This window comes from Oryx dammah, unplaced genomic scaffold, assembly GCF_014754425.2.
Source record: "Oryx dammah isolate SB20612 unplaced genomic scaffold, SCBI_Odam_1.1 HiC_scaffold_16, whole genome shotgun sequence".
NCBI classification, from domain to species: Eukaryota; Metazoa; Chordata; class Mammalia; order Artiodactyla; family Bovidae; genus Oryx; species Oryx dammah.
Genome location: NW_024070200.1, coordinates 65062521 through 65075912, shown reverse-complemented (window position 1 = coordinate 65075912; position 13392 = coordinate 65062521). Strand labels below are relative to the sequence as shown.

Genomic DNA, 13392 nt, shown 5'->3' with positions numbered 1-13392 from the left:
TCCAGGGGATCTTCCTGACTCAGGAAGATTCAGGAATTCAACCCATATCTCCTGCTTGGCAGGCAGATTCTTGAACACTGAGCCCCCTGTAAAGCCCATTTGCATAAAACAGCTATGATTTGGAAATCCATTTACTGATTTAAGAGGCTATTTGAGATGTGTAACGAATGTAAATTTCACTTTTGTTGTTATTGTTTAGTCCTTAAGTCCTGTCCAACTCTTTGATACCCCAAGTTCTGCAGCACTCCAGGCTTCCCTGTCCTTCACTATCTCCCAGAGTTTGCTCAAATTCCTGTCCATTTGAGTCAGTTAGTCAGTCAGTTAGATGGATGCTATCTAACAGTCTCATTCTCTGCCACCCTCTTCTCCTTTTGCCTTCAATCTTTCCCAGCATCAGAGTCTTTCCCAATGAGCTGGCACTTTGCATCAGGCTGCCAAAATATTGGAACTTCAACTTCAGCATAAGTCATTCCAATAAATATTCAGGGTTGATATCCATTGGGATTGACTGGTTTGATCTTGCAGCCCAAGGAACTCTCAAGAGTATTCTCCAGCACCACAGTTCAAAAGCACCAATTTTTCAGCACTCAGCAAAGAATGCACTCTTTATGGCCAACTCTCACATCCATCCATATATGACTATTGGAAAAATCATAGCTTTGACTAGACAGACCTTTGTCGGTAAAGTGATGGCTCTGCTTTTCAATATGCTGTCTAGGTTGGTCATAGCTTTTCTTCCAAGGAGGAAGCGTCTTTTAATTTCACGGCTGCAGTCACCATCTGCAGTGATTTTGGAGCCCAAGAAAATAAAATCTGTCACAGTTTCCACTTTCTGCCCATCTATTTGCCATGAAGTGATGGGACCAGATGCCACGATCTTAGTTTTCTGAATGTTGAGTTTCAAGCCAGATTTTTCACTCTCCTCTTTCACTCTCATCAAGGGGCTCTTTATTTCTTCTTCACTTTCTAAGGGTGGTATCATCTGCATATCTGAGGTTGTTGGTATTTCTCCTGGCAATCTTGATTCCAGCTTGGCTTCATCCAGCCTGGCATTTCACATGATGTACTCTGCATGCTTCCATGCTGAGTCGCTTCAGTCGTATCCAACTCTTTGTGACCCCATGGACTATAGCCTGCCAGGCTTCTCTGTCCATGGGATTCCCCAGGCAATAAAACTGGAGTGGGTTGCCATTTCCTACTTCCTGACCCAGGGATCAAACCCACGTCTCTTATGTCTCCTGCACTGGCAGGCAGGTTCTTTACCACTAGTGCCACCTGGGAAGCCTCTGCATATAAATTAAACAAAAAGGGTGACAATATACAGCTTTGTCTTGTTCCTTTCCCAATTTTGGACCAGTCAGTTGTTCCATGTAAGCTTCTAACTGTTGATTCCTGACACATATGCAGGTTTTTCAGAGGACAGGTAAGGTAGTCTGGTATTCCCATCTCTTTAAGAGTTTTCCACAGTTTGTTGTGATCCAAACTGTCAAAGGCTTTCATGTAGTCAGAGAAAACAGATGCTTCTCTGGAGTTTCCTTGCTTTCTCTATGATCCAACAAATGTTTGCAATTTGACCTCTGGTTCCTCTGCCTTTTCTAAACCCAGCTTGTATATCTGGAAGTTCTGGTTTCATGTACTGCTGAAGCCTAGCTTGAAGGATTTTGAGCATAACCCCACTAGCATGTGAAACGAGTACAATTGTTCGGTAGTTTGAACGTTCTTTAGCATTGCTCTTCTTTGCGATTGAATGAAAACTGGCTTTTTCCATTTCTGTGGCCACTGCTGAGTTTTCCAAATGTGCTGACATATTGAGTGCAGCACTTTAACAGCATCATCTTTTAGGATTTTAAATAGCTCAGCTGGAGTAAATTTCACCAGAGAGTTTTTCTAGGTAATTGTAAAAAGTTTACTATTAAAAGGATCCCATAGCTTATTATTACATTATTATTTAAATTCTATATTAAAATTTACAGTCAGAGTATTAGCTGTTACATAATTTTAATCTCTTGGTTTTTCTTATTCTTGCCTGTTTTATGGTGTGAATTCCAACACTTTCAAATGGAGTTTGGAAATTAATTACAGTTCTTTCCTTCATATTGTATGATCTTGTCTGCTATGGTCCAAATGTTTATGTTCCTTCAAATTCATATTTGAACCCCAAAGTGGTACCGGAACGTGAAGGCTTAGTGCATGAGGCTGGAGCCCCATGAATGGGATTGGTGTTCTAATAAAGGAGACCCCACAACACTTCCATCAGGCACAGACACAGTGAGAAGGTTCCTGGCATGAATGAAGATGCAGGCCTTCCCTGGACACTAGCTGCTGGCACCTTGACCTTGAACTCCCAGCCTCCAGAGAGGGAGAAATAAGTTTGTCTGCTGTGGGCGTTTGTTAAAGCAATCTGAGTGGACTCAGATACTATCCTAACAGAGTGAAACCTCTTTCTTCTTAGATACACTAAATGTACTCTAACCCTGGTGAGAAAATAAACAACATAAAAATAAAAATGGAGAGAACCCAAGCAGCAAGAAGCCAAGAAGGCCGAGCCTAGTTTTCGTTGATATCTGCTTCCTATGCTTCGCCCCCACTACACATATGCACACACACACACACACTCTCACGCATACACACACACTCACACACACACACACATTTCTACCCATGTTTTTGGGGAGGGAGGGCAGGTAAATGAAGGACGTGACTCCCCATTCTATGCTTACATGGCGTCTGGATAATCTTTTGAACAACCTGTTTTTTTACTTGTCAGAATTTCAAAACTTTTCAACCACATCTCTCACTTTCAGGCAAAAATACAAAATGCTGAAAATATCCCAAGGAAATATTATCTAGATTGTTTTTAGAGTAACACCATGGCTTAGTTGACCTGTGCCACTTTTTTCTCTTACAGTTAAGTCTGATTTTTGCTAAAATTCCAAATCTCATTCTATATACTGGTGTTTTGAGGAAGTCACTTAATGTTTTCCAATTAAGGCAGTGTTAAATAATTCCTTTTACTCTTCCCAAAGCACTAAAGTTCACAGTGGTATGGATTTAAATATACATTATTATGATTACTCTTTAGCCCTGTTGGAGTCTTAGTCAAAGATTTACAACAGGGACTTCCCTGGTGGTCCAGTGGTTAATGCCAATGCAGGGGGCCCAGGTTCGACCCTGGCCTGGGAGCTAAGCTCCCATATGCTGCTGGGCAACTAGGCCCATGCACCACAACTACTGAGCTCATGCTCTAGAGCCTACAAGCTGCAACTACTAAGCTTGTGTGCCACAACACAGACCTACGCAGCCAAAAGTAAATTAAATGTTAAAAGAAGATTCACAACATTTGGAGATAAAGCTTCACTCCAAGATAACCACTTGCGCCCCATTCCTGACTGTGAGGCAGACATACTTACTCTAAAACAAAACAAAAACCAGTGCTAAGTCAACACAAGAGACACAGATTGCTAAGGGCACCACTCAGTGGAAGTCAAAATTACTAACAACCAGCAGTGGTGGAACATCACGGGAGGGCTTGGTGGCTTCCAGGATAACTCAGGAAGCCCAGGGACTCCTCGGGGTTCCAGACAGCAAGCAGTCTGGTTTCCGAATTCACGGGACTTCATTATGAGACCTGGCGAGAGGTTATTCTCACCAGGAAGCCTCATATTTACTCATCCCCATAAATATTGGTGGCGCCACCTCATAAAGCCCTGTGGAGACCATACTGTATGTCAGCACACGTAGATCTTTTTCTAAACTCTGCAAATGGCTTTAGGAAACTTTACTGAAAGCCTCTAAAGTATGAAGGTGATAATAATTATAGGCCTTTGTTGTTATGATATGGGAAATCCATCCTGAGGGAATCTGTTCTGACAGACCAATTACATCAACTCAATCCAAGGAGGCTGTTTTTCACTTGTTTGAAAAACAGCCTTGCTTTATAGTAACAGTAATGCTCCAAATCTTAGATTTCTAACATTCTTCTTCTTCAGAGTTCAGCATGTTTCATGGATGTCTCTTAATTAATCGGAAGACATGGCTTCACTTAATATAATCCACTCCAGTGAAACTCAAGGCCAACGTGCCATGCAACCAAGAACCCAGCCCACAGGGCAGACAGACCTGAGCCCGTACAGCACCGTCCCGTCAGGGTGGAGGCGGATCATGCGGTTCTTCACCGTCACTCCGTGCACGAATGACTTTTTGTCATTTAAGAAATATGTGTCAGGCACCCAGAGCTGGTCAGCCACTCGATTGTCCAGCGTGAGGTTGAGAGGGATCCCAGAATAGGCGAGCCTTTTATCTCTCCAGTATTGTTGAAAATACATGGTCAAGGTGTAATCCTGGGGGGAGAAAAGAAAAGAAAAATGGAGTTTGTGTTCAACCACAGGCAAGTTTCCTCCACAACTGGCCCAATTCAGGTTGGAATCCATGAGAAATGGGTTATTTTCGGACAGGGTTAGGAAGCAGTGGTTGCTTTCTTGTAAATGCAAACACTGGTTTTAACAGGTATACATCATGTCTATAAGCACTCTGTTTTATTTAGGTAAGAAGCAGACTAGACAAATTGGCATTTAAGAGACACCCTAAATAAAAGCAAAAAAAAAAAGTCATCATAAAATTAGAGTGCTGGCAGGGAACCCGGGCATTAGCCTAGGTCTTCCACCTCCCACCAGGCATACCTATGCCTGAGCAGCCAACAACAGGCCAATCCTGGCTACAAACTCTCAGCAGTTTAGATTCTTCCTCTCCTTCCTTCCACCCTCTGCACAGCTGTAAATGGAATCCTCTAGAAAAAACCACCAGCTGGGGACAGGATGACCTGCAAGAGGTCTCTATGCGTCACGTGTCATATTTCCCTTTCCTTCTAGAGTGCCAAGGCCATTACTACACACTAATCAGGCCCTGTCGTCACCTCTAGAGGAAGATACTTAAGAGAAAATGGGTCTAAAGCCGGGTGTGGGAGGAGGCACTAGACTAGGTGCAACCCCCACAAAATAAACAGCAAAATAGGCACGTGAACCCATGTTTTTGTTTTGCAAAGTAGTTAATGCAATAAGAAAGTGGGAGGGAGACAAATAAGAGGCTGAGCGTGGAAATTCTATTTTTAAATTTTTATTCTTTTTGGCAATCACTGTTCAAGTCCAGAGTGATCAAGTCTAAAAACCCGGTCACGGTCATGGGACATCCTGAACCGCATCATGGAAGGATCCAATCTGAAAATCCGAAGGAGTCAGTAAACTCTCCAGCCAGGGAAGAAGAAATCACTGTTGTTACAGGCAGGAGCACATGGGCTCCGCACCAGCAGAGCACATCCGCTGTGCAGGCAGTGAGGGGCAGATGGCAAACCAGTTGAAGAATCTTTCCCATACATGGGTCTCCTGACATCCCATCCAGTTCTCGCCACCTCACTGGGCAGTTCTCAGAGCTGCCCGTGTCACTGACTGTCTGTTGCTGGCCACAAGAGTGCTGGAGCAGAGGAGCCTCCAGAAGGATAAAGCACACCTACACTCCTCTCCAGGTGTCGTCACACACAAGGAGGTGACAGAACCAACACATGCTTCACAACTACAAACAAAGAAAGTTTAAGCCAGAGGGCCCATAAAAAGTCAGAGACGGAGAAGCAAAAATCGCAAAAGGCCCGAGGAGCCCTTTTCGTGATATTTTTAATTTTATTCATACTTGCTCAGTCGTGACCGACTCTTTGCGGCCCCATGGACTGTATGTACCCCACCAGACTCCTCTGTCTGTGGAACTAGGCAAGAATATTGGAGTTGGTTGCCATTTCCTTCTCCAAGGGATCTTCCTGACCCAGGGAGCGAACCCAGACCTCTCCTGCATTGAAGGCAGATTCTTTACTGTCTGAGCCACCAAGGAAGCCCTTTATTGAAGCTTTATTGCAACTAGAAAGAAAGTTAGCATTTGAGTGGATATGAAGAAACAGGCATTTTTTCCTGCTAACTTCCATGGCAAAGGTCTGTGCCTGGTATTAATTGTGTGAAGCCCCCATACACACACACACACACACACACACACACACACATGCACACACACAAAGTCCCACCACCAATTAAAGATTCTCAGAAAGCAGGTGGTACTGAAGCCTTGGTCAGCTAGACACGAGGCAGGGGAATGAAAAGTCACACAAGGACTGTTGCTTTTACTGAACGGATGAGAAACCCCAAGGAGTGCAGTTTTGCTGGAACATCGTGTGAAAGAGGGGGAAAGTATAGAGTGGTGGGCAAGGCTGGACTGCAGCAGTGACCAGAAAGTGGAAAAACTCGAACACTGGCTCCAAAGCCAATGAACACTGAAGGTTTCTAAGCAGCAAGTGACATAACGACGTGTATCAACCACATCTTTTAGTTTTTGATTTTTCATGCTTTAACATGCACCCTCCTCTTGGTGTCTGCTGGTGACAAACTCTCTTTTCAATGAGAGCTGTCTCCTTATCTGTTGGTCTTGCCATACCTGAATAATAATAAAACCTATGTTTTAAATTCAAGCTGTGGGTGAGGAAGATCAGTTTTGCAGTGGTGAGTTCACTGGGTAACAGGGATGATGAGCAAAGCCCTCAGTGAGTGGGAGATCCTGGTGGGGGCTGATGAGGGCGGACAGAGAAAAGGGATGTTGGTTAGCAAGCCGCAAGCAGTAGGTTTGATGCAGACCCTCAGGATGCGGACGGGCTTGTAAAGTTCACAATCATGTCCCATCAGTAAATGTAGGTGATGCATTTTAAGTGAAGCATGCAAAGTTTTGGTGGCATAACAAGACTGAGGTAAATTAGCAGGAGCAGCTAAAGGATTCTCAATTTAAATATAACTCTCTGAATTGCCTTCTTTTGAAATAGAAGAGTTTCATCTGTTTCTCCCCTGGTTTCTAAGCCCTCATCCCACGCCCGAGTCGTGAAGTCTAGCACCGCTCTGCCATCTCCCTTCCAGCTGGTGCTCACGTGGGCTGCCGTGTGGGTGGAGGCACAGCCATGTGTCAGCTGGCCCTGGGAGCCCAGCTGTCATTCAGCCTGCAAGCCCAGAGCAGGGTCTAACTTTGAGTTCTGCTGCTCTGCACAGCATTAGCAGCACCGCGCAGTTCTGGTCTTGGGTGTTTGCTGAGTGATTTGAGGGGACTGAGGTACAGGAGAGCTTAGGAAACACAGGGATAAAAAGTAGCCACACTTCAATGCAAATCTGCTGTATGGGCTGTGTGTGCCTTGGAAAGCAAGGGAGCTGGGACTTCAGCGGGACACTAGTCAGCACTTTGCCTCATCCGCCTGCAGAGAAAGAAGAGGCAGATGAAGGAATAAAGGCGGATAGAGGAGAGGTGACTGCACAGGTACAAGCCCCCTCTGCTCTCTTGGGCGGCTGTGGGGCCACGGCGCTGACTCCTGGGAGGGGTGTTAGGGAACACCGTTCTAACATATTTTGACAACTACAAGGGCCAGGCCTTACGCAAGATCATCTTATTTAAATACAAGGCAGGGATTGCTGTTGTTCTTATTACCTTACGAAGAAAGAAACATTTAGAGTTCATATACTTTGCCTCCCCACCCCCACTTACACAAGCAACTGGGGGAACTGGGATTTGAAGTTGAGGCCGTCTCCTGCTAGGATGGTGCTCTGCCTCTCAGCTCTGGTGGGGTTCTGCGCACCACAAAGAAACCAGCCCAGTGGGCGAGGTCTGCACAGACGTCTCCGAGAGGGGAGGGTGCAGCCAGGTACAGTAGTTTTCTTCAAGTGATTGAAAGTCGCCCAGTCGTGTCAGGATCTTTGTGACCCCGTAGACTTTACAGTCTGTGGAATTCTCCAGGCCAGAACACTGGAGGGGGAGGCTGTTTCCTTCTCCAGGAACTTTTTTTCAAATGGGAATAATAAGAATTATGGTACCACTCAAGCCCCTCATCCTGCGGACACTTAGCACAGCCCTCTGTTGACAGGTGCCTTGTGAAGGTCTGTTTCCTCCAAGGGGTCCCAGGCAAATTGCTGGTTTCCGGGTTTGGAGTAATCTGTCCTACATCAAAGAACACAGCCATGAGGACATGCAATCTATGTGGGCTGGCAAGTCTGCCAGCACTGGATGTGACTCTGTTCTCAGAAAAAGAAAAGACCTTGAGACTGTAAAAGCTCCAGGAATCCACAGAGATCTAGATGGCAATGGGCTAGAGGGGGAAAGCGGGAATCATGGACTCCTTAGGGAACTAAGGTAGAGGTAGGGAAGTAAGCTTTTGGTCTTTGGCCTTAGCAGTGGAGGTGGACTCAAGTACAGTCTACCCTGACAGCACTCAGCTTTCTGTTTAGGTCCAAGTCCAACCATTGAATGAGGCTGGCACTGGGAACTTGGCAGGCCCGGATTAAAAGCACTGGTTTCCTAGGAGATGGGATTTAGTGCAGAGAGGACAGGCAGTGACAGGGGACAGGGAAAATGCAAATGTATCTTCATCCAGATTTCTCCAGGCCAGTGAGAACTGGGACTCTCTAGGGTGTGATGCATAAATGTGAGTTTTGCAGTTTGAGTTGGTTCACACTATGAGAGCTCATCAGGACTTCCCAGGTGGCGCTAGTGGTAACGAATCCGCTTGCCACTGCAGGAGACAAAGGAAACTCAGGTTCGATCCCTGAGTCAGGAAGATACCCTAGCACAGGGAATGGCCACTCACTCCAGCATTCTCGCCTGGAAAATTCCCAGGACAGAGGATCCTGGCAGGCTACAGTCCAGGGGGCCACAAAGAGTCGGACACAACTGAGTGACTGAGCATACAAACACAACAGCTCCTTAAAATCACTGAGTAAATAAATAGCAGTGAGATTCTCTCTGAACTACCTCCTAGATTAATGGATATAAAAACAAAAATAAACAATTAGTACCTAATAAAACATAAAAGCTTTTGCACAGCAAAGGAAACAATAAACAAGATGCAAAGAAAACCCTTAGAATGGGAGAAAATAGTTGCACACAAAGCAACTGAAAAAGGGTTAATCTTCAAAATATATAAGCAACTCATACAGCTCAATATCAGAAAAACAAACAACCAGTCAAAAAATGTGCAGAAGACCTAAACAAACATTTCTCCAAAGAAGACATAAAGACGGCCAATAAACGTGAAAAGAGGCTCAGCATCACTTGCCATTAGAGAAATGCAAATGCAAACCTGTAATAAGACATCACTTCATACCAGTTAGAAGGCCTTCCTCAAAATTCTACAAACCGTGAGTGCTAGAGAGGGTGTGGAAAACAGGGAACCCTGCTGCACTGTTGGTGGGAATGTAAACTGATACAGCCATACAGAAAACAGTATTGAGATTCCTTAAAAAACTAGGAATAAATCTAAGATACGACCTAGCAATCCCACTACTGAGCATATACCCTGAGGAAACAATAATTGAAAAAGATACATGTACCCCAATATTCACTGCTGCATTAGTTACAATACCCAGGGCATGAAAGCAGCCTAGACATCCATCAACAGATGAATGGATAAGGAAGTTTTGGTACCTTTTAGGAACAGAATATTACTTAGCCATAAAAAGGAACAAATTTGAGTCAGTTGTAGGGAAGTAGATGAACCTAGAACCTCTTATACAGAATGAAGTGAATCAGGAAGAGAAACACAAGTATCACATATTAACACATATATATAGAATCTAGGAAAATGGTACTGATGAATCTAGTAGAGAACAGACTTGTGGGCACAGCGGCGGAAGGTGAGGGTGGGATGATTTGAGAAAGCAGCATTGACATATACAGTATAAATATATATTGACATATATAATATAGTATACATGTATAAAATAGATAGTTAGTGGGAAGTTGCTAAATAACACATGTAGCCCAGTCTTGTGCTCTGTGATGACCTAGAGGGGTGGGATGGTGGGAGGAGGGAGGTTCAGAAGGGAAGGGATTTATATATATGACTGATTCATATTGTTGTATGGCAGAAACCAAAACAAAATTGTAAAGCAATTTTCCAAGTAAGAATTTTTTAAATAATTAGGTAAGATAAAATGTCCACAATATCTCTCTCCTTCCAACCCCTGCCCTTTTCTCCTTTTGTTAGAAAAAGCTCATGATGAGCTTGGAATAAGCATGAAAAAATATTGAGGAATTATGTTCAAAACAAAGACTCCTTCTTATAAAGAATCTTACAAACAAAAGCATTCAATTAAAGGGCAATTCATGCCTCAGGGCTTCTCTTAGGGATCACAAAGTCCTTTGATAACTTAATGAAGTCAGGGCCCTCTTCATTCTCTCCTTTTTTTACATATGTGTATTAAATCAAACAGCATGAAACACTGAAGTCCAAGGCTAGGCCTATCCTTACAGGCTTTACACTGCCTTCATGAAGTGGAAGTGAAAGTCAAAGTCGCTCAGTCATGTTCAACTTTTTGTGACCCCATGGCCTATACAGTCCATGGAATTCTCCAGGCCAGAATATTGGAGTAGGTAGCTGTTCTCTAATCTAGGGGATCTTCCCAACCCAGGGATCGAACCCAGGTCTCCTGCATTGCAGGCAGATTCTTTACCAGCTGAGCCACAAGGGAAGCTCAAGAATACTGGAGTGGGTAGCCTATCCCTTCTCCAGCGGATCCTCCCAACCCAGGAATTGAACCAGGGTCTCCTGCATTGCAGGTGGATTCTTTACAGCAAATACTACTAGGTAGGGCTCTATAGACAAATAAGTTATTTGTTTAGAATTTGTGTCACATTTTCTCATTGTAAAAACATGACACAGGAGTTGCTGGGTTTTACCCCATATTACAAAATTCCATTTCATACACAACTCAGAAGCCACAATTTCTGAGTAAGACATGAGCCCAGCCCATGATCCCATGGTTGGGAGTCAGTGTGCTGAGGCAGCAGAGAATGGAGCCGGGAGGGGCAAAGGGGCAGGCATGCAGTCTGAGGAGGCTGGAAACAAGCATTCTTAAATATGAGGCATTCAAGGACCAAGAATCTGTTCCTAGGTGACTGTCCTTCTAAAATCCCCTGAGAAGATACAAACAGCAGCAGGAACAACAAATAACAAGAAAATAAAACCCATGGGTGTATAACTCAAGCCACTCAAATAAATTGTAATAAGAGATACACAACATTTCTTCCTGCTTGTGGAAATTTCTTGGTATTTATCACATTAAGATGAAAAAAATACATATTTGAAAGTGGAAATACTGCTCATTATTCTGAAATTAGGTAACTGACTAGATTTCCGCAGCACAGGAAATGAAAAAATTTACTAACCCTGAGAAAGAAAGGCAATCTCCGAGCCAAATTTACATATTTAACTGCAGCTGTGAAAGCCACAGGACACCTGCATTTGCATCTGGTTCAGCAAGTTTATGAGACCAAAACCTCACAGGTAAGTTGTTCTTAGGTCAGGGAAGACAGGAAATTGTTTCAAGAATCTTACATAAGCCCTCGGTGGTGGAGGCTTCCTTTGCAGTCATTTCTGCAACTAAAATTAGGCTAGGGAAATCTTGGCACTTTTTAAAACAAAATTTATTTAGAAAATCTTAATCCATTCCTTTCAATGGTCAAAAAATGAGTATCAAACACTGCATCCATCTCCCCTCCCACAACAGATTTTCCTGGTACCTAGGTTTCCATTTGTTCAATCCATGTGGTTACAATCCAGCAAAACCCTGCAGCCCACCTCATTCACCCTCATCCCCACCAACATAATACAAAGGCCCCCTCCATGTCCCTTGCCTTTGGCCTGTGGAAAAACTGCTATCTCCTAGGCCTCCCTGAGTAACAGAAGAGCAGGCTCAAGCAGTTCATGACCAGGACAGTAGTCACAGGACCTTTCAGCGTCTGATGCACATTCCTGGGTCACTGTACAGACACTATAACTGCCACCAGAGGGAAAAGCTAACTGCGTCATGACTAGACTGCAGCCATGATATAAGCTGCTGTATCTTGAGCAATACTAAGTCTATGGCTAGGACTTCAAAGAACGGTATTAACGTTAGCACTCATAATAATCTATATCTTGGTGGTGGTTTAGTTGCTAAGTCATGTCCTAATCTTGTGACCCTATGGACTATAGCCTGCCAGGCTCCTCTGTCCACGGGAGTTTCCAGGCAAGAATACTGGAATGGGTTGCTATTTCCTTCTCCAGGGCATCTTCCCGATCCGGGAATGGAACCCAAGTCTCCTACATTGCAGGCAGATTCTTTACTGACTGAGCTACAAGGGAAGCATCTATCTATCTCTTTGTGGGCATCAAAAATAACTGTAGCCCATACATATAAGCAGGCAACTAAAACTGTCAGCAAAGAGATGCTACAGACACATTTCTCAGTATCTTCCACTCAGAATACACCACTCTATGTCAGCATGAAAAAGTTACAGAAGACAGATCTTTGCCCCTAGCCCCAGAGAAATGGAATGATGTCTGACAAGTCTAAGCAGCTCTTTTGCCCCTTTCCTGTTTGCCCATTTCTGATTTTCTCGAGCCTTAATTAGAAAAATGAGATCACTTGGTGACATTTAATCTAACTATTGAATATATAAAATGCCTTGCCTAACCTGTTGATTACTTTCCTCAAAAGGAGTAAGAATGAAGAACTATGTCATTAAAGAATGATGGACTCTCTATTCCCAGCTTCCCTCTCAGCAAATCTGCAGGCAGACCGCGTGGGCAAGACAAGCTTCCGAAGGAAAATCAGGAGAAGTCAGCAGGTCTGCACACAGCAGAAAAATGATGACGAATCTGACCTCCTACCATGAAGATTAACTGAGATTGCTTCCCTTCTTTCTCTTTAAAAATTGTCATGGCTGAGCGGCATCTTTGGCGTTGGTCTCAGAACATAAGTCCACTTTCTCCCCAGATTAGTGGCTTCTCTGATGGAAGCAACTTTCCTTTATACCAACACTTGCCTCTCAATCATTGGCTTTCGAGCAGCGAGCATCTGAACCTGAGTTTGGTAACACGGTGATCTGTGAAAATACAGCAGGACACCTCCTCCTGATCCCCTCTCTTCCTCCCTGCACTCAGTATCCGCCACAGGCCGAGAACTCTGCTAGGTACTATGGCCCCAGAGATGAGGAAGGCATCATTTGTACCTTAAAGGAGCTCACATTCTGGTGCAGTATTCACAAAATCAAATCGAGTATAATGAAAGTGACTAAGAGAAGGCACTTTAAACTCAAACCTGCCCAAGTTTCAAGTCTGCCTTTTCACTGTCTTAAGCACACTTACCCATTTGGAAAGTCTGCCTGACACACACTCTGAAGTGATTAACATCACAGAGGGCACACGCAAGGAGCCAAGATGTATACAATATTGCAAAAGAAGTATATATTTAAGGAATATCCACTAAGTCTGGAGTTGGGAGGAAGCTGGTGTGTGAATGCAGAGGAAGAGCACTGAGATTTTCTGGTCTTTATATAGCTACTGCA

General features: G+C 44.0%; 1 protein-coding gene across 1 annotated transcript in view; it reads right to left on the bottom strand.

The window, feature by feature from the left end:
• Window positions 1–13392, bottom strand: part of GABRB3 (gamma-aminobutyric acid type A receptor subunit beta3) — a 298494-nt gene that overhangs the window by 83168 nt on the left and 201934 nt on the right. The window contains exon 4 of the mRNA XM_040257053.1: window positions 4120–4340. Within this exon, the coding sequence (XP_040112987.1) occupies window positions 4120–4340 (221 nt within the window). The remainder of the gene's footprint in view (window positions 1–4119; window positions 4341–13392) is intronic.